Here is a 22,352-nt window from a genome sequence, read left to right as displayed (position 1 = left end):
AGGTACTTCAAAATTAAAAATACATTCATTTATTCCACAACACCTGTATTTTTGCAACCGTTTTAAACCTTTAAATGCAGATATCTCCAAACCACTTTACTTGGACATTCACCTTCATATTACACGTGTGATCCATCTTACAACCCACGTCTTTATAGTCGGCCAACCTAAGAACTCGGCTACAGTGACTACTACAAAAAATCGCTCGAAATAAAATAATATATTCAAACAAAATAGACACAGCATACACAAAATAGCATAAAAATAGAGCCACCGTTGACAGATTGTCATTATTAGATCATCTGTATATTCAAACATATGGTTTTATTCTTGCGGTGTGCATTAAGTTGAAGAAAAAGTTGCCTATTTTGCCCATATATTTTGATTATTATTTGTGACGTCATTGGCGTGTTGTTTTAGATTTTGTTTGCGAGAAGTAGGCTGCAATAATCGTGAAGATTTATTTTTTTCTAAAAATGGTGTATTAAAAACCAGATTCTCTATACAAGACAATATGAGATTTTTTACAAAAAAAAAAGCGGTAATTGTTAAAATATGTAAATAAATACTTGCCCCAAGATACATCGTCGTTCCAGAGACATATGGCCAGCTTATTTATATAGCCCAAGTCATAATCTATGGAGGTTTAAATGATTTAATGTAAAGGACTGACTTAGTAGTGTCTCATATACTTCAATATGAAGTTATTATTTATATGAATGAACCTTGAGACGGAATTTGACCTCAGATCTGTTGTAAACATTTAACTGTCACAGTTTAAGCGAAAATGTACAGTTAAATAATATGCAAGCAATTAATAATGGTTAAACGTGCTTGCCGGTTGTCGTAGATAATTGATACTATGTTGTTGTCGCTATCAATTTTAAATACAGAGAGTCCTGAGAGTAAATTTTGACCGGAGAAGTTTGTTAATAATATCTCTTATTTTTATTTTTTTTAATCATAGTGATTAGTTACGGAATAGCCGTAGAAGAAAACAGAAACTGTGTTATATCATTACAAAGAGAGTTTTAGTAAGCGTTGACTATTTTATTTTTTAGATTAAAAGTAAAGTATGAAACAGGAATATGTTTGTTACCAACACCAATATATTATGGGAATTATGTACCTACAGTATGCAAAATTGTGTCAATAGCCGCCTCGGCTCCTCTGACAGCAGTGGCGAAGACTCCATACTAGGCGATTAATTGAAGCCTACCTTCTTAAAAAAAATATTTTTTAATCGCATATTGACTTTTTTATATAATCGCTTGATTATATATTATATAAAATAATTTATTTTGCCAAGGAGAGATGCCGCATGTGTAGGAATGATGTATTACACAGATAATAAAATTACAAAACCATCTGCAAAGGTTTAAAAAACATACCACAGCGCGCCATCTGTCTTGACGTAAATAAAGGTCCGATTATATTTCAAATAATTCTCATTTTTTTTCATATGGACTTAACGCCACGTAGCTCCGCCCAGTCTATTGAATTGTATGAACTAAGGTAATCTCCGATCGCAGAGCCTAAAACTAAATAGTTAAGAATTAGATAATTTAAAAAAATAGTTTCTATGGTGTTTAATCTAATACAAAAATAGAAATTAAATGGTTTGAAAAAATACGTAATTTAAACTGATCGCTTAATTTTATGTCGTCAGTGAGTTTTTTAAGTTTCATTAAATTAGTGTGTCGTTGTCATTAGTGTGTACCTGTTCATTAATAGTAATATCGTATTATCTTCTTATTTCTCGTAAGTATACCTGACAAGTGTGTTCTTTTTATCAGATCTCCTACATCTTTCCAAAAGTCACCCTTCGCCTCTGTCTGACAGATGATAATTCTTTTAGCCATATTTTCCATGACTTTTATGCATAGCTTTATTTAGTAATTAGTTAACGATAAACTGCCAAATATTATGTTTGAGAATAAGAATCCAGTGCAGTGTAACCAAAACTCTGAGACTGGTTTTCGTATTTTTATCATACCAATGTTTTATGTGGTCTTACTCGTGGAGGACAGATTTTTCGTATGCAAAGCAGATTTACCCTATGCGGACTTCGGAGAGTGGGCAAGACCAGTAAGATGGCAAACCATGGTCCAGTATATTATATAGGTACATAATAATAATCATGACCCACACGGGAGAGCTAGCATGGTTCTAGTCTGGAAGCCCGATGTGGCGGGTCAGCTAGTTAAGTGAGACATTTTTTTCTAATGGTAAAAATTCGCCTGCAGTGCTATTAAATAAAATTATCATTTTTTAATATATGGCTACTGCGATGTAATTTGATCTGAAATGATAATTCACGGATAGAATTTAATTTTATCTGACTAATAAAAATGGCAAAAGATTGCATGTTACTTAGCTACCAGAAAAAGAAGTCGCGATTATATTGTTATGATACCGAGTGCTTACAACTCAATAATTCAATTAGAAATTAAAATAAAACCGCTATAAATACACGGAATACTCTTAATTTTACCTACTTGGGGTTCCCCAGAACACCATTTAGGGAACACTATTTTAGAATATCAAACTGCCCTTAACCTTAGCAATAAGTAGGGGGCCTCTTAGATATCCTGGCCTAAGGGCCCGCTACAATCTGTGGAAGGGGGACATGCATATAATCATATTATTAAGGCGATAGTAAAAAAAAAAGAATCTAGTAGTCTAGTAAATAAAAGAAGGTGACAACCCTATATTTCAATTTAATAGTACAGTATGTAGTCTATGGCATCCGGAATTTGTTTCTCTATTACAAAGTAAATAGGCTGTAAGTACATAACGTAATTACATCGTAACTGCCGTTGTTGATCGGGAAAAATATTGAAGTACCTAATAGGCACCACCTATTTATCTCGGGCGGGGTCGCTTATCTTTCTGAAGTGGGCGACCTTTATGTAAATGATATACAACAGATACGGTAAACCTTTTTAGCCACATAAATAATCTAAAGTACATTACAAATTTAAGAATAATAAGTAAGTATTATGTTAGTATTTATTGTCAAATTTAATGTATTATTTCGTGTTAAATAAATAATTATACCTGAACAAATTGCACCGCAAGCGAATTTTGTTATCAATTTATATGAGTGAATTAGTAGCAAGTGACAATACTGTAGAGCCAAGCCATATATATGTGTATATTCGTTGGAGGTACCAAATAATGTAGGATAATTTGGCGCCGTTGGCTGGACGCCATTGGCTAATTAACGAGACAAGTAGACGATGGACAACTGGGTGCCGCATACATGAACGAAATGCACGAAAAATAGCTAATGTTGCGATTGGAACTGGTAATTAGACCATCAATGGTATTATAAAGTATACATCGAGATATACAGTACCTAGTTTTAAAATCTTAGTGATGGTGTCTTTTAAAATTGCAATTTAAACTACAGTAATATTGTGCATTAATCTTTAAGAATTGTTCGATAGTTCACAAATTGTGCACACCTTAGAAACTTTAGTTTGGCACAATGTATTGCAAAACCTTTCAATATGTCGACCAAACGATATACAAGATTGCGTAATATTATCATAATGTAACAATATTAAATTTTATTATTCGGCCATATTCGCGTCTTAGTTGGAGCACATGGACACCACGCGGTGCCTCCAATCGTCGCCAGCCAGTCTTCTTGCATCATTTCAAGTTATACTAGCATCCCGTAACTCTACCGTATACACTCTATAGATAGTGTTAAGCGGCCTTTCAGGACGCCGGAATAAGGTTGACTTTGCATCTACATCAAGTGGCCGAGCCAGGTCCAATGTTACCTCTTCATATTCACTTTCAATTCTAGGTCATGCCAGCATTGTAACTCCGCCATATATACTCTGTAGATAGTATTTAGTGTACTTTCAGGATGCCAGAATCCGGTTGGAACAGGAAAGCCAAGTCTTCAATTCTTCTTCATTCGCGTGATGAGAGGCTGCTTGTTGCGTTCTTGTATCTCCTCGTTACTCCTAAAAAAGTCATATCACCGCACACCCAGTATACGTCGCAAACATATGTTCTCAAAGATCAGTATAGCATTCGAGAAATTTGCAGCATCGTATGGGGAGCGGGATAGTCCCGACTCCTCTGTAGACTCATCCATTTCAATTCGTGACACTCAGTATGCGGGTACACAGGGCGTTTAACGTCAGCGGACAGCAGAGCCAGTCTAAAAACAAAAAAAAATCTTTCTTAACTTTTTTCTTTAAGCACTACAGTGCATGGTTGCAGCATCAGTCCCGTGCGGCTCCGTCTCGAGACGGAATGAGCACTTAAAATCACTTCTTTCAGACACATTTAAAGCGTCATGGAAAGCGGCCGTGCATATCCACGGCTGTGCATATATAACGGGTGGTGGTGGGAATTTTAACGTAGCTCAGTATATGGTTGCTCTGAGCCTTCGTAAAGTGCCATAATTTTCTACCGCAAAGTAGCACAGTCTAAATGCAAGGGTCGAATAGGCGGAATTTTGATGTATGCAATAGTCAATTATTATAATAAAAATATTTTAGGCTTTCTTTTTCTATAATATGCATATTTACATAGTGTAAAGTAACATGACTCGCTACCATAAAGTTGTACCGTTATAATGCAAGCATTAAAGCAGAATTAAACCCATTAATCAATAAAAAATAATTTCTACGCGAATAAAATAATCAATTTTAAGTAGGTACTTCCTCATGCCGTTTATTTTCAATCGCTGACACAATCAGTGGTGTCCGTAATGGATAAGAATCAAAAGTGAGGGGGGCTTATTATTTACCTTCGAAGGCCGCTGTTGTGACCTGCCGTAACGTCATAAGTAATATCATTCCACAAATTGAGATCGTAAAACACCGGCACAACTGGATAATTGAAATTGCTAAGTGATTGACATGACTAATGACTACTGTATTATGCATAGATGTTATCTTTTTTAAAGTAATATTTCTTTATCTAGTATCAGTTTAGATTTTAGTTGCATTCCTGAGTGCGCTAATTTTTTTTCTTCCTTGATAATATGTTATAAGAATAATTGCAACTTAAAGTTCAAACAAATTAAAACAAATTGCTATCATTTGCATCTGTTAATAAATCAATTAAGCATATTAGTTATAAATAACTTTTGTCTTTCATTCGTTTTCTAATGACAAAGGATCATTGAAAGGTAATTAATCAATACTCCTTGACCCGTATAGCAACCCATTTCTATATATTATATAATTAGTATGTAATATAATATACATATTGACATAAATTAGAACTAACGATCTTAATCGATATCAAACCTTTCGATCAAGCAGTTAACAATTAATAATCGTTCAATTGAATAATCGTTCATTGCATACTGTGGTTGTTTGCAATAGATATGAATAGTGAATGAATGTGTTAGCGAAAAACTGGAGACCGAGAAGAGCGAAGGGAGCTTTATCCAGCAGTGGATCGACCCCAGCTGATGATGATGATACATATCAGTGGCGAAGGGTGAGGATAGGCTGTTAAGATCCGACATAAGTAAATAGTGCATATTATAAAACTTTGTCAGTTAGGTATTTGTTTTCGTTGAACTGTGAGTAGGTACAAATTGCAGATTGTATTAGTTTGATTTTAAAACTTAATTAAACCCCACATAAACCAATCCAAGATAAGACAACAGTCAATAAATATTCATCTATCTATAAAATATGTACAATTCTGCCTTTAAATAATACATAATTTTGGATATTTTATAAACAGAAGAATATTATGGTTTGGTTTAGATAGGGGGCAACATGAATAAAAAAAATGACCAACAGCATCTGGAATTTGTATTCTTAGTATAATGAAAACAAATAAGTATGATTGACAAAGCTTAGTGTGAATTATTTATGTCGGATCTTAACAGCCCACCTCCACCCTTCGCCAGTGATACATAATTATATATAACCATACTCATCGTCTACAAAGTCGAAACCGAGACGTTATCAAAGGAACGGACAATAAGAAGATTGGAGGTTTTCAAGATTTGGCTGTATCAGCGTATCTTGAAGGTACCATGTAAGTGGCTCAATATTCAAGGTATTGGAGATCTAATATGAGTGTCTCTAGATAAGGATATGTACTGCAAGTTGGTTACCAACCTTTTACACCAAAACAAAAAGTTTGTAGGATATAAATCTATATGGAAAAATATTAGAAAAAAAATATGTCCGATCCTAATAAGATCATAATTATGAGCCTCCACAGAGTAGAGATTTATACAGATTTTGTTTTTACCAAGAAATGGATGTCATCCACTTGTTCAACCTATTAGGTCCATACTCAGACTCATACACAAATTGAAAATCAATATTATGTGTATTTGCCAGACCCAGGATTCAAACCTGGGACCCACGACATTATATGACGACGATTAAGGACTATCGTAAAAATAATATAATAAAAATAATAATAAAATCATTATACTTTAGCAAAGTTGAATTTAATATAATTGCATTGAGAAAAGCTTTACAAGTGATAAATTAAAAAAATATATTAAATTTAACACCATCTATACAATGGCAGTTAAAGTATTTTACATCTGCCAAAAATACTAAAATAAATATCTCACGAATATTATAATTATCATTCTTATCTAAATGAAATTCGATATTTAAAATAAAACTATCAATCGAATTTTGTGAAATTGTTAATTTATTTGATAAAAAAATATTTTAGCTTCATTATAAAAAAAATAATATAATGTTTCAAAAATATTCTGCATTATCAATTTATATCGCTTCATACTATGCAAGTCAATTAGGTATCATTGGAATTTTATTGATCATTATTTTCAAAATTGGATCAATGCCATATGAAATTATAATATTATAAAATTCTTTTAATGCGTAGGAATTTGTTAAATAATGATAGTCAGAATGTAAACTAAAATTACCGATAAATGCTATAGGTACCTATAACTCAAAGTCATTCTTTAATTATTTTAATGTTGTGACATAATGGTTTTTAATCAGTAGATTAAAAATAAACATTGTTATATTCTCATTCGGCACCAGGAAATATCCTCTGTACTGGCTCTGACAATACAAATTGGATTCAATTCTAGGATATGTTTTTCATACCCGGTATTCTAAGCCGGGTCGCACATATAAACTAGTCTCGAGTACAATACGTCGAATTTGACGATGTAACTTTTTGAGCCTTTTCAAAACAACACGTCATGTACCTATTTCAATATAATGCCGCACATAGCGTGATTGCAAACATTATTGGTTGTAAAATATGCCTGCTGTCACATGCAACAGATTTGGAACTACACAGCAGGAATCTTGCTTGTGTGTATTTCAAAAAGTCACCGCTTTCGCACATAGATTCTATACTATTTTACAGCGCACGAGTCGCCTTCCAAGCTAATCCATTAGTACATACACATGATCGCCGCATGACTGTAGAGGGCTCGTAAATGTAAAATCACAAAAGAGTAAAAATGTCAATTAATGGCGATTATCATAATCAAATGATATTTCAGGTTATAAAATATCCTTCAAACAATTCGAATACTATGCATTCGTATATTTCTAACTGATAATGAATGCACCCAATACTTCTGACAATACAAATCACTGTTTTTTTGTCAAATGTACAATAACGTTTATCTGTGGTGACATGAGGTTGCGTCATATGCACGGGAAAGGCTTGAAATATAGTTGGTCGTAGCTGCCAGGAATGCTTTATGGTTTTCTTGGTGTCGAGTCAAATTTCAGTGAGCACTACGCCTTAATTTTCTAGTAGATTGAATCTGATTTTAACGAATAATAATTGTTACGACCAACTCAACAACAAAAGAATACCCATGAGTGGGTTCGACCCACCGGGTTTTTGAGTAATAAAGTAAAGTTATTCGATTTTTTACCTTATTAAAGTGATATTAGTCAATTTAAATAGAAATAATTACAAGATAAAAAGAACTTTTTATATACGACGTTTTTAAATTCTGTTGAACCATATAAACTTGACTTGACTAACTTAAACGATCAAATAAAATTTGTACTTGATATGTCATATTGATTTCCATAGTAACGCACGTAGTTGCTAGGACCCCAGACCAGCAACCAATAATGGTGTCGAAATAACTTTTCATACAAAACAGAATTAACTGAAAATGAAAATGCATTGGCATTGTGTTCTGATATATTCTAAAAGTTTCAAATGTTTAGCTAGTCGGAAAGTTAGTTAAAAATCGATTGCATGATTTGTACCGGACAAAGAACCACCGGACAAATAAGAAGACGAGCTAAGAAAAACGTTGTAAAATCGAATGAATTTCTAACAAAATTATTCTAACACTTGTCTTATTTTGAGTGCCTACCAGTATTGTCGACCGTATAGTACAGTATTACAAAAAAATGTAAAATATTATAATTTGACACCAAATATGACAAAAATACTCTAATTTAGTAGGATTGAAAATGAAAAATGTTCTGGTATTAAAGTTTTTCCAGAAGTACTATATTTTTTACACCTTTGTACTATAATCAGCATAGAAAAATATGGTAACATTGATGTCTGTATAAATAACAATTAATTAGTTGTAATTCATGGAAATAATATTGATATTGTTATTAAATGTGCTTTAAATTTTAATTAAAATGATGTTTTCTTCATGCGATGATAACTTTAAAATCTATGAAACTCAAATATGTTTTCAAGGAGTCTAGTTTCTAATATGCGTGGCCTGTACATGGTGACGTGCACTAATTAGAAATCGATACATAGCAAAAAAAAAATATTTAATTATTATCTATAAACCTAAAATGCCAACGATGGCTGAGCGGTTAAAGCGTTTGCTTCTAATCTCGTGGATTCCAGGTTTGAATCCTGGGTCTGAAAAATATACCTAATTAGTATGGAGCTAATAGGTTGTGGACCCAGTGGCTAACATTATATTTCTCATAAAAACAAAAAAAAAAAACAGTTAATACAAACCTCTATTCTGTGGTGGCCCATAATAATGATCTTATTAAGATCGGACATATTGATAAAAAAACTTGAATTATTCGTGTTTATAATTAATCACACAGTAGATAATTTTTTTTTGTTATTTTACATGAAACACGTTCTTTAATTTATTATAGGTGCAAGCATATACGAGTTACGTTGTTACCTACTAATAAATAACAAAATTAATAGATGGTCTTTTCAAAGGTGTTAAAGAAAGCGCTACTGATTTAATGTATATTTTAATGTATCAGTTTTGCATCTGCAAATATGTACCTATATAAAGTGATACATTTTAGGTGACAAATCTCATAGTAGTAAAATTGAAAGTCAAAAGTATTTTTCGTTTTTATATATTTCGTATTGCTTTTATCACAAGTTGACTATCAAATAAAAGAAAACAGAGCAAAGCAGAATAATAGATACTATAGAAAAGAATCAACAAAAAAAATCATACAAAAAATTAAATCAATAGAAAACAAAAGTTTGTTAACATAATAATATATATAATTATATATATATATATACTCGTAAGTGAAAACGAAACTTATCGTATGGCAGTGAAATACGTAATATACATAAACATATTTGCATATAAGAAATATAATATACATCATGAATATTTATATACATGCGCAAGAACCATGCGTTGGACTCGTATGTTTACTTTAAAATCAGTCGAATAACAATCTGTCGGTCGTAGTTTGGGAATTGGGTCGATTACCATCCTCCATGGGCGTATCCGTAGTGGTCAGCTCCGTGGGAAGCAGCGGCGACGGCGGCGTAGTGCTGGATCTTGGCGTGAGCTACCTCAGGGGTATCATGGGGAACCTGGGGAAGGACAGCGTGGTGGACAACTGGGGCCCATGCTCCGTGAGAGGCACCGGCGGCGGCTGAGTTGTAAGCGGCGAAATGGGCAGCCTTGGCGTGGGCAACTTCGACGGTGTCTACGACGCGACCGTCATGACCAAGAGGGGCAGCTCCGTAATGGTAACCAGCTCCATAGTTGGCATAAGCAAGAGGGGCATAGGCTCCGTGGGCATAACCTCCATGGGCATAAGCTCCGTTGGAAGCGGCGGCATGGGCGGCGAAGTGAGCGGCTTTAGCGTGGGCAACATCAGCGGTGTCAACGACGCGACCGTCATGACCGATTGGGGCACCTCCGTAGTGGTAGGCTGATCCGTATTGGGCATAAGCGAGTGGGGCATAGGCTCCATGGGCATAACCTCCATGGGCATAAGCTCCGTTGGAAGCGGCAGCGTGAGCGGCGAAGTGAGCGGCTTTAGCGTGGGCGACTTCAGCGGTGTCTACGACGCGTCCATCATGACCGATGGGGGCACCTCCGTAGGCATAAGCGCCTCCGTAGTGTCCAGCGTATCCAGCATATCCGGTGTTGTATCCCCATGCTCCATGGTCTTGGGATTCGGCCAAGCCTTCTCCTCTCCATTGTCCATCATCATTTCCGTGGCTGTAGACGCCGCCGTAGTGTCCTACGAGGTAGTTTCCGTTCCAGTCTCCCAAATCCTGAGATTCGGCGAGTCCCTCTCCTCTCCATTGACCATCATCGTGTCCTACCCATGATGCTGACGCAAAAACGGCCAAGCTCAGGAAGGTTGCTACGATCTATAAAAATAAAACATATTATTTAATAAACACACATATTATTAGATCTTTTTGTTTATAACTTAAGAGGCTTTTGGCATACTCTAAAATGAAATTACACTAATTAATTTGTTATGAACGTTTACATTACAAAAAGAATGTGAATTATTAAAATTGTTTCAAATTATTTATGTAAAGACTATTTTAATTTCACACAATTAATAATTCATTGTCATAATCAAATGCAAATTAAACCTCACAAGGGCTTTATATTCATAATACCACGCTTAATTAAAATAACAAATTCACATATTATTAATATTTTGAATACCTATTTAAAAGTAATAATTTATTATCTAACAGCACTTTTACAATGAATATTGATCAGAACCAGTTTCACTGCTCCAATTATTATAGGGACAATTATAATATTAAATTAAGTATAAATATTAGGTAAAATAAATACACTTTCTTTTGAACCCCCAAAGTATAAGATTTAAAAATCAAATTGAAAAAATGATTTATAATTATTTTAAGTTTTTGTTTAGCACACTTTGAAAGTTATTTTGTTAATATTTTTAATAAAATGTTTATTAATTTAACGTTTTAATTTTTAAATATTAAATTTTATAAATTATGAACTATTTGTTTATGATAATAAAATAAAGTTAATATTGAAGACGACACTTTATATTAGAGAAAAATCACCCTTTAAATTAAAATATTTTTGATAATTTACGTTGTAGTATAATAAAACTATATTTTATATTTTCATTTGGTTTTTTTTTAATATTAAATAATATATATTGCATTATGTGTTCTTTAATTTTATAGCAAGTGTTGTTATGAAAAATAAATAAATAATAATAAATTTGAATCCACAAGGGCGTAGTTAATTAAAAATCAATTCCGAGAGTGCGTTTAATAATGTGTACTGACCATGAATTTCATGTTGAATTATTGTTTAACTTGTGATTGCAAATCAAAGCCTTTTCTTGTTGAAAACTGCTTGTGGTCCGTGGAGGCATTCCGCGGGCTTTATATCCTAAAATTCGACCACATACCACTTCACATATGGAGGGGGCTGCTTATTTTGCATTTCACACTTTTTATGTCAATGTCACATTCGTACAAAAATAACTCGTCTATAAATCCGGACGTATTAAAGAAATTTTTATAATTACTCGTAAAAATCACTTACGATACGATGTTAAAAAAATTAAGTTACTCAGACACCTTAGTATAATCAACCCGATTATTTTGAAGTGATAATTACATACATTATGAATATTTTCAAAGTTGCTGTAGATTTTTATTATAATAATTATTTTTTATTGTGATACTTACATAGTATCACTAGTTGCTCTGATTTTAAATTGACTTCAATTATAAGTATGTAATACTATTCTAATTTATTTATTTTGCATTCAATACTAAATACACTAGTATTATTAGAAATTTTAATATATTTTATGGGTTTGAATTTTTAGTTGAAATACATTGTATTATTAAATTAAAACACAATACATGTATTTTTTTATTTAGAAAAAAGAGTATTACGGCATTACAGCGATTGGCCAATGCGCCATAATACATAATAAATACGAAATTATAAAAATATCTGAATTACAAATAACAACTAATATCTATAACAAGAAAGTAGAAAAGACAGCATGTGTTTATGTAAATATTAAAGAAACATGATAATATATACAATTATAAATTTAATTTAATCTATTTAACACGTCCACAAACATTATGTAGTTAATAAAAAATATATCAACCTTAATGGTGCCATCAAATAAGTTAATCGCACGATACACAGCATCATGAAACATAACATCTGTCCTGCGACGAGGTATCTTAAAGACCGTAGAGTTAAATGCTTTAAAAGAGCAATCACTCTTCGGGTGGACAGGGATTGCATTGATAGCATACCCAGAAGAAAACGAGTCGGGAAATTCATTTTATTATCATTGTCATAAGGAAAGAACCCGTATGTTCTTAAGTAGAGAAATCTAAGAAATCTATTGTGGACTCGATCCAACTTAATTGTGTGGATGGATCTATTAGGACTCCAAATAATGCTGGCATATTTAAGAATACTCAACACAAATGATACTATACGTGATAATGTACGTAGCACTCGGACGTTTTTGAATGATTTTGAAGTGGAATGAAAGAAAAAATGGAATGTAGTACTCATTCCATTTAGTTTAAAATAAGTGGAATAAAATTAGTATTGCAACTGTGTTTTGTTATAATTAAGATGTTATTTCACCTGGAAAAGCCTCCGAAACATAACGATTAGACAAAATGTTGAACCGAATAAAAGTTAGTTAATTTTCTGACGGAATTTTAAAATAGGTACATTAGATACTTAGGTTGTTGGATATCTGCAAGGATGTTACTTGATTATTAGATAAAGACTCAAATGACAATTGGAAGGTATGATTTCGAATACCAACTTGAACTTTGCAGTTAAAAATATCCCTTTGAGGTGGACGAAACCGATCCATATATTAATTAATAAATTGAAATAAGTACGATAAAAATTTGCGCTTATTAAATAAAATTATTAATATTTTATATTCCACCATAAATAATTGACTTCTCTTCTTCTTCGACGGCGCTACATCCCAGGGTAGGATTTGGCCTCCTCCACAACCGCTCTCCACTCACTCCGGTCTCTCGCCACACTTCTCCAGTTACCGGGTCTTCCTAGATGAAGCCAGTCTACTTCTACTGCGTCAGCCCGTCTCCTTCTTGGACGGCCTCTGGGTCTCTTCCGTTGGGGTAGCCACTTTGTCATGATCCTTGGCGCTCTAACTTCAGGCATTCTCTCCACATGTCCCACCCATCGTAGTCTTTGGGACTTACAATGTCTTATGATTATTTGCTGTTTATTCAGCTCTTCCAACTCGTGGTTCATTTTTATTCTGTAGTTCCCATTTTCCAACGTGGGTCCAAAGATTTTGCGGAGTATTTTGCGCTCGAAGACAGCTAATTTGTATTCCTCGTTTTGAGTTAAGCACCAAGTCTCACAGCCATAAGTGACCACTGGCCTTATAATTATTTTATAAATTAGAAGTTTACTTCTTTGGCCTAGTATTTTCGACCCCACCAGTTACTTGCAGGCATGCCAGCATTTATTCCCGGAAATAAGGCGGATTTTTATCTCTCTGCTGTCTTATTTTGGGTATTTAGGCTGGATCCGAGATACGTGAACTTATCCACCCCTTCATATGCATGCTGTTCTATGTTTATATTCTGTAGCGGTACCTGATCGCGTGTGCTGACCATATACTTAGTTTTTGACTGGTTTATTTGCAGCCCAGCGTTTTCTGCTTTTATTTTCATAGTGCCACCATGGTCGATCATCCTCTGTTTAGATCTGCTTGTAATTACTATGTCGTCAGCATAAGCGCACATATGCGTTGTACTGTTATCTACCCATCCTCTTATGTTGGTTTCACGAGCTATGGATTCCACCACAAGGTTAATAATAAATAATTGACAGTTAACATAATAAAAAAATATGTATTTTTTAGCCGTATTATGTTATGTAATATAAAACATGTTAAATTCCCGAAGAGGTTTAGTGATTAGACGAATGATCCTTATTGTAAAACAGATGTTTTTAATGAAAGCCTAATCTCAGTTATATATTATTTACATACAGAATACGTTATAAACAATATATTATACTTTTATTTGTGGAGCGACGAATCCGGGTAGCTTAACATTGTACACATGGTGGTACAATACAATACATTTGAGCGACACATAGTAGGCCTGCGCATTCAGATGTCACTTAGAATGTCGAAGAACTCAAATATGCCATTGCATTGGTGAAGACAGAAGAGCTCGATAAAACCCTAGAGTCAATAATAATGATTATTGTTAGAAGAATTTCGACGTAATAGTAACAACACCTGTGATATCTAGGCACATGACACGCTTTGCGATTAATAGGCCAAGCTTCGAATCCCAAGGGAATCAAATTACAAAATATCAAAATTCTCATATGACAATAAATTATATTAGTTTTGATACAAAAGATTATGCCTGAATACATTAGTTAAGCAAGCATGATGTTTATCACTTAGATGGATATATACATATAAAAAAAATATGTAACCCACATTTTTTTCATTATAAAAAGTGGCTCGGCTACATGCTACGAATGCTTTAGTTAGAGAATCCAATCTATCTTTCGTTATCTTCAAGGCCGCTAACAACTGTCAACGGGATGTATACAGTAGACCAGTGCTTTGCAACTTTTTCTCACCCACGGCACACCAAAGGTCTTCCCAGAATTCCGCGGCACACCGCACGTAAAACAATTTATACACCAAAACATGGACCCCACATCGTGGTTTTCATCGATAGTTTTTATTAACCGAAATTCCAAAAATAATCAATGGAATATCGGCGAAGTTCAGTTTTAGCGTCCCGTCATTTATCAATTCAACAAATTCCTCTCGAATTTATAGGAAAAGCGCTTCTATAGAATTTTTGGCAATGGTTGCAAAAGGGTTTCGTATCCAGTCGCATTGATTCTATGAAAGTACTGATGAAATTTCTTTGCTGCAAAGTTAAACGTTTTTGAGACGGATCCAAAATTGATTGCTTGTTTTCAATGGTGGTCTGGTAGTTCCTTCGGAACATTTGTAGAGATCCTTCTGCCAAAGTTCGAGTTTATTTTTGAATTCTGCTAATTTATCAGAGCACGTCAATATATTTTCATTCTGACCTTGCATTGTTTTATTAAGTTCATGCAGGTGCTCAAATATATTATCATCCACATACGCAAATTTGGCTTTTGCACCGCGGCACACCTAGCATCGTCTCACGGCACACCGGTTGCGGAGCACTGCAGTAGACTATAGAGATATGGGACGCTGGCATTACTCATAAAGACTAGTTTCCAATAAGGACTCTCGGAAGTACCCTGTGATATCCATAATATTCTTCAAAATAATATTGTATACTTTCTATTAAAGTTTAATTGATGTTTAATTATTTCAATATAGTTTAAATTGACTTTGTTCTTTTGTGACTTATTAAATCCTATTATAATATAATATGTACAGACAGCCAATGTTATAAAAATGGAGAGTTAATTAATAAAGATGTTATATCTAAATAATAATATATTATATCTCAGAAAATACATAATTTAAATAATTACAAGATAAAAAGAACTTTTTATATACAACGCTTTTAAATTTTCTGTTGAATCATATAAACTTGACTTGACTAGCTTAAACGATAAAAAAAATGTATTTGATAGAAATAATACTGAAATGTCATTTTGACACTCATATTGATTTCCATAGTAACGTAAGTGCATATTAATAATTTAGTTGTTAGGACCCTAGCAACCAATAATAGTGGATTGGATTACGGATTTCTTCCAAAATACTTTTTCATACAAAACAGAATTAACTGAAAATGAATTCAATTCTACTTAAAAATGACTAAAAGTATTTTAAAAAAATGCATTGGCATCGTGTTCTGATATATTCTGAAAGTTTAAAATGTCTAGCTAGTCGGGAAGTTACTTAATCGATTGCAAGATTTGTACCGTACAAACAACCACCGGAAAATAAGTAAAAACGTTGTAAAATAGCTCATAAAACATACAAAATAGTAGAAGAATCTTAGAAAAATGTATATACCAATGGAATTCTTGGTAACACTTTCCAAATGACTGCTCTTGTTCTTGAACTAGCGGTCGGCTTATGACTCATGTGATTTGGATGTTCCTATACCAAACGTCATCAATCTGTAGGTTTTCTTATATATTTCAAAAGTATGTATTTTCAATAAAAATAATTGAACATTCTAATATCTTGTGTATATTATACAGGTATTCAACAAATAAATACTAATTCAAAAATATATTTACGTATCACGATAACTTTAACTCAACTCGATGACTCCCAGTTGTTAACTGTCATAAACCACGAGCGGTCATTATGACGTTTGTGATAACGAATCATGGCACCCTATGCCAACTGAATAAACCGTAGCTTTTAGGCTTATATTATCAATAATAATACTGAATATACAGTGGTATTATTTTTTTCAGAAAAAAAAAACAATAACGGTCCATGAAACCCGTGGTCAGATTTAAGATGAAACTTTTTTGAAGTTATACTTCTTTTGGCACGTTTGGTAAATCAGATCAGAGTGTATTTTTGGCGTGTGACATGTAACACATAATTTATTTTTTCACACGAAAAAAATCGTACTCGATTGGATTCGAACCACCGATTGTTCGGTTATCAGCTGAACGCACTACCTTTACGCCACAGTATCATAATGCAATCGTGACGATTATACAGTATAATATTATTATAGTTTAGAATTGTTCCGTTACCTGGGCAGCGAATTTATTATTGTCAGCCATTTGCAATTCCTTACGTTAGCAAACGATTAAACGCCAGTTGGTACTTAAAAAAAAAACAACGAGAAACCATTATATAATTTAGTAATATAATTTAAAGTGTATAGAAATAAACCAACGGCGTTCCAATAAGCGGTCCTTTTTCTTGAGTGTGTAATTTAACAAGATAATTAAGAGCTAGTCAAAGAATCTAGTTTATCGCAAGTTTTGTTTTTGTTTTGTTACGCCAAAGAAGTACCACTTCTAACGCGCGTACATAACATACACATACCATTTTTTTTTTCAATCACTAGAATAAATATTCAACAATGTCTTTAATTTTATTTGTAATATCGAACTTGACTGTAATGTAAATAGAGTCTTGAACAATCAAACTTTGGTTCGTTTTGTTCCACATTTTGTTTATAACTGTCATTAATTCTTCCTTTGTGATACTTATTTTGCGATTAAAGAAATTTTCATTATTTTGCAATGATGCAAAAGCTAAAATAATTAAAATCGCCAATCATCTACAGTGCTGTAAGTGTGTCATTATTGAGCAACTAACTGCTTCTATGTTTTCAATTTCATCATTTTAATATTGGATTCGTTCATTTTAAGACCCATGGTTCTATTGGGGGTGTAGTTCTTGTGTTTGTCAACACTACCCCCGTTAATATTGTATATTCAACCCTTAAAATATAGATACATGTTCAGACAGGTTGCTATTAGATGTGTCAATGTGATATTATATTGGTCTTTACAAAAGGAAACGCGCGTGAGTTTATATCGTTTTGTATTTTTGGTATTTGTGCCGCAGATGCCCGCATGAGCTTTTGTGATTTTTTTTAACGAAAACAGTTTATTCCATGTAGACAATTATATTAAATATCTTTTTTTGTCGGTCCAGATGCTTTTCGATCCAATAATTGTTAATTGAAAATTTAAAATTTTCATACATTTTGATGCATCATTATCACAAACTAAGATGTATTAGGTTATATTAGGTTGGAGTAGGTTAGGTTAGGTTAGGTTTGGTTTGGTCTAAAAAGAAAGTTATAAACTCTCATGCGGGCATCTACGGCATATTTACCGTATTTTTTTTATAAAGCACAATTACACTTATGGTGATATCACATGGCATGATGCACAAAAGCATATTAATCTATAATGTACACATACATGTTTATAATGACACTTTTAACTTAATATTTTAGGAAAGACGAATGCTTCATAATACGAGGGTGGGTCAATAAGTCCTTAGAAAAGCCGACAGGTGGCGCGACTAGTACTGTAAGCGGTTTGTTTTCATGCAGCGGCACTACCGATTCAGTATGCTGCGAAGTTTCAATCAGATTGGTCGGGTTGTTGTTTTTTATTTTCGTACATTTAAAAAAAAAATTTGCTTGTTTACAAAAATGGAGAAAATTGAGTTTAGAGCTGTTATTAAACATTTGAATATAAAAGAATTAACAGCAAAGGAAATATAAAATGAGTTGGATTTAGTTCACGGCATATCTGCTCCTTCACTTGCAACTATTTATAACTGGTTAAATGAATTTAAACGTGGTCGTACATCAACAAAGGATGAACCACGCTCAGGACGTCCTGTAGAGGTGACTACACCAGAAATGATCAATAAAATCCACGATATGGTGTTAAGTGACCGAAGATTAAAGTTGAGTGAGATAATTGAGGTTACAGGGATCTCAAAAGGTAGCGTCATTTCTATTTTACATGACAAATTGGGCATGAAAAAAGTTTCTGCAAGATGGGTGCCGCGTTTGCTCACAGTCGACAATAAACGCAATAGGGTGGTGGCCTCTAAAGCCCTGTTGTCGCTCATGCAACGCAATCCGGATGAATTTTTTCGTCGCTTTGTGACTGTAGATGAAACATGGATACACCACTATACTCCCGAGACGAAAGAACAGTCAAAGCAGTGGATTGCGAAAGGCGAACCATGTCCAAAGAAGGCGAAAACCGTAAAATCAGCTGGTAAGGTTATGGCTACTGTATTTTGGGATGCACGTGGAATTATTTTCGTTGACTATTTGAAAAAAGGAAAAACAATAACAGGGGATTATTATGCATCTTTATTGGACCAGCTAAAAAACGAAATTGAAGAAAAACGGCCTCATTTAAACAGGAAAAAAATCCTCTTTCATCAGGACAATGCCCGTGTTCACACATGTTTACGATCAATGGCTAAAATTGAAGAATTGAAGTTCAAATTCGTCGACCACCCACCGTATTCGCCAGATTTAGCCCCCAGTGACTTTTTCCTTTTCCCAAACTTAAAAAAATGGCTAAGTGGACAACGTTTTTTTTCAAATGAAAAAGTCATCGATCGGACAAATGCTTATTTTGAGGACCTTCCGAAAACTTATTTTTCTGACGGTTTAAAAAAAATTGAGAAACGTCTAACCAAGTGTATTGAGCTCCAAGGAGATTATGTTGAGAAATAAAAAAAAAATACAAAAATAAAAACTGTTTTAATGCTTTTTTCTAAGGAATTATTGACCCACCCTCGTATCTACATTTTGAAACTCTTTTGACAACTGACGTTTTTTGTCTATGCTCATTTTTAGAGCAGTTGTAGAGTTAGTTAAAACCTTTACAGTGCTGCTTTCTACCTGTAGACCTTTTATAATTGGAAACATTTGCAATAATCATTATTAAGTTGCATTTCTAAGGTTGAAGTGTTTCTTTGCTCCATGTATATTCTATAGAGATACCTTCTATATAATATTATACACTTAATTGCATTGAAATAATAATGTTATTCTAACGACGAAATTACTTAATTGTCCTATTTAAGCCTTAAAAATATTCATTATATACTGGTCTGATCTTTAAAATTTTACAACAGTTATCAATACTCAACCTCTTTGTTCATTTAGCCATTATGTTATAAATGTATCAAAATGCACTCACTAATACTAATTAACCAAGTTGTTCTCAAGGAATCCGGATTTAATTCTTTGGTACAGCATTTCAAATATACTTTAATTGATTCAAATTATTTATGACATGCTGCGGTCTAAATTTCAAATGTGACTAACCATAAATATTCAGGATTTCAGTTACTAATAACTGTTTCAAAACAAAAGAAAAACATCAGTTCTCATAAGCAATAAAAAACTGGATTATATATGAATATAATAATTGGACTAATATCAAGGTTAAATCTTTTATTTTGTTTCAGGATACTCTTAATCATCGCAAGCTGTGATATAAATATTTGTCAATGGCGAAGGGTGGAGGTAGGTTATTCAGATTCAATATAAGTAGTGCATACTAAACTTTGTCAGTCAAATATAATATTTGTGTTCATTGAACTAAGCTATAGTGTAGATAGTGTTTGTTAGTTTATAAACCCTGCCTCAAAAAATATTTATTTATCAATGAAATATCTGAAATTACGCAATTTAACCATAAATCATTATAGATATTTTATAGATAGAAGAATATTTTTTATCGATTATGGTTTGGTCTGGGCAAAGCTGAATGCAAAAAAAACTAATCAAGACCATCTGTAATAATATTATTATGTATTCTTAATTCAACGAAAATAGATAAGTATGACTGAAAATGTGTGCACTATTTTTGTCGGATCGCCCATAGCATACATAATCTATTATGGTTTGGTTTGGGCAGGGTTTAGTTAAACTTTAAAAACAAACCAGTACCATTTGCAATTTGTATTCTGAGTTCAATTATAGCAAATAAGTATGCCTGAAAAAGCTTAGTTGTTTAGTATGTACTATTTATGTTGGATCTTAACATTCTACCTCCATCCCTCGCCACTAATATATATACAGTTGGATGAAGACATACTTTAGCTTACTTAATTTCTCCTGTTACATATTTTTGCCAATTCGTCAATGTCTTTTGGACACGTAGGACCCCTCAAATTTGTCCAGTGATTGTTAATTCTCCACGTAATACGTCTAGATTATTGTCCTAGGATCAAATTAGTGACATATATTACATCTATTACGGACCACAACACTGACGATTCAATAAAGTAATCAGTATTGTTGAATCGGTAGCCATATAAAAAAAATATATTCTAAAACATAGTTTAATCCAGTTTTCACATTACATCTGTCAGATATTATCATTATCAATTTACAATATATTATACATAAAGAATGACTTATTTTCAATGCCTCTGTGGATGAATCTGAAAAGTTATATTTCATTTTACATAATCAATACGTATTTAAAAACATTTAAAAGCTTTTGAAGTTAAAAAATAAGCTTTCAATTTAGAAAAAAAACTATATAAAATGTGCATTCTTTAAAAGCCAGTCTTTTATTTTAAACATCGTGTTCAGTATTGATTTTAAATTAAATTATTTGTTATTTGATTATATTCTGCTCACTTTTTTTACCTATACCCGCGATGGTCAAGCGGTAACATGTAGGGTTATAAAATCACAAGTGTCTGATTTAAATCACGGGTCTGGAAAATTCACATGCTGTTTTGTCCAATGTGTGCTTGAATCTAGTCAACTTTTACTTAAATAAAAATCTCTTAAAATAACGTATAATCTTTCGAGGCCCATATTATGCTTCTTTTAATATCAAACATGGTAATTTACTTTTCTTTTTTGTCTCAAATACTCAGATTGTCAGTATCATAATTAGTATTGCACTGTTTATTAATTTTTGGTAGTAGTCGTAATGTGCATGTATTTTCTTCGCGCATTTCATATATCTGTGCGGTACCCAGATGTCCATCGTCTGGCTGTCCTGGCGTCCAATCAGCGGCACCGAATCATTCTCGACTATAAATAGTTCTATAAAGTAGAGTTACAGATTATCGCTATGGGTTTAAACCCGGTTATATTATTGTATTTGTTGTAATGGTGATTACAAATTTAAACCCATCTTATAATATAAAAATATTTGGTACAAGTCGGTTATTCTGGATACAGCGGCAAACGCATTTTGAAAATAGCCGATATACTGGAATATTTGTTATAATAACTTAACTTAACCTAACCTAAACTAACCCAAACTACCAAATAATCCAGTATATCGGCTATTTTCTATCGGATATCGGCTATCAGATTGCGGGTCGCGAGTGCAAATGAGGCATGTCAAACCAAATATAATTTGTCATATAAATACAACATGTGTCCATTTAATGTTCTGTTTATTGTTTTATCAGTAACAATAATAATATATTTATTGACATGTTTTCTTTTTAAAGTAAATGGGTAACGTTTTATGTCATCTTTACACGATTTAAGAATTATTACGGCCGTCACCATCACGAAGCAAAATGACGTGTTTTCAGCTCTACATTCTCTCTCCGAATGGTAGCGAGTGCAAAATTTCGTTGCGCCTATGGTTGAAAATTATTTGCCGTTTC

At 33.1% G+C, this 22,352-nt stretch overlaps 1 protein-coding gene across 1 annotated transcript in view; it reads right to left on the bottom strand.

The window, feature by feature from the left end:
- Window positions 1–9,505: 9,505 nt before the first annotated feature.
- Window positions 9,506–22,352, bottom strand: part of LOC147069534 (uncharacterized) — a 28,691-nt gene continuing 15,844 nt past the window's right edge. The window contains exon 4 of the mRNA XM_085950830.1: window positions 9,506–10,593. Coding sequence (XP_085806956.1) covers window positions 9,691–10,593 — 903 coding nt within the window. The 3' untranslated portion in view covers window positions 9,506–9,690. The remainder of the gene's footprint in view (window positions 10,594–22,352) is intronic.

This window comes from Rhyacophila brunnea, unplaced genomic scaffold (assembly GCF_057557595.1).
Source record: "Rhyacophila brunnea isolate RB1 unplaced genomic scaffold, BYU_Rbru_1.0 scaffold_23, whole genome shotgun sequence".
Classification (NCBI taxonomy): domain Eukaryota; kingdom Metazoa; phylum Arthropoda; class Insecta; order Trichoptera; family Rhyacophilidae; genus Rhyacophila; species Rhyacophila brunnea.
This window is presented reverse-complemented; position numbering and strand designations above follow the sequence as displayed.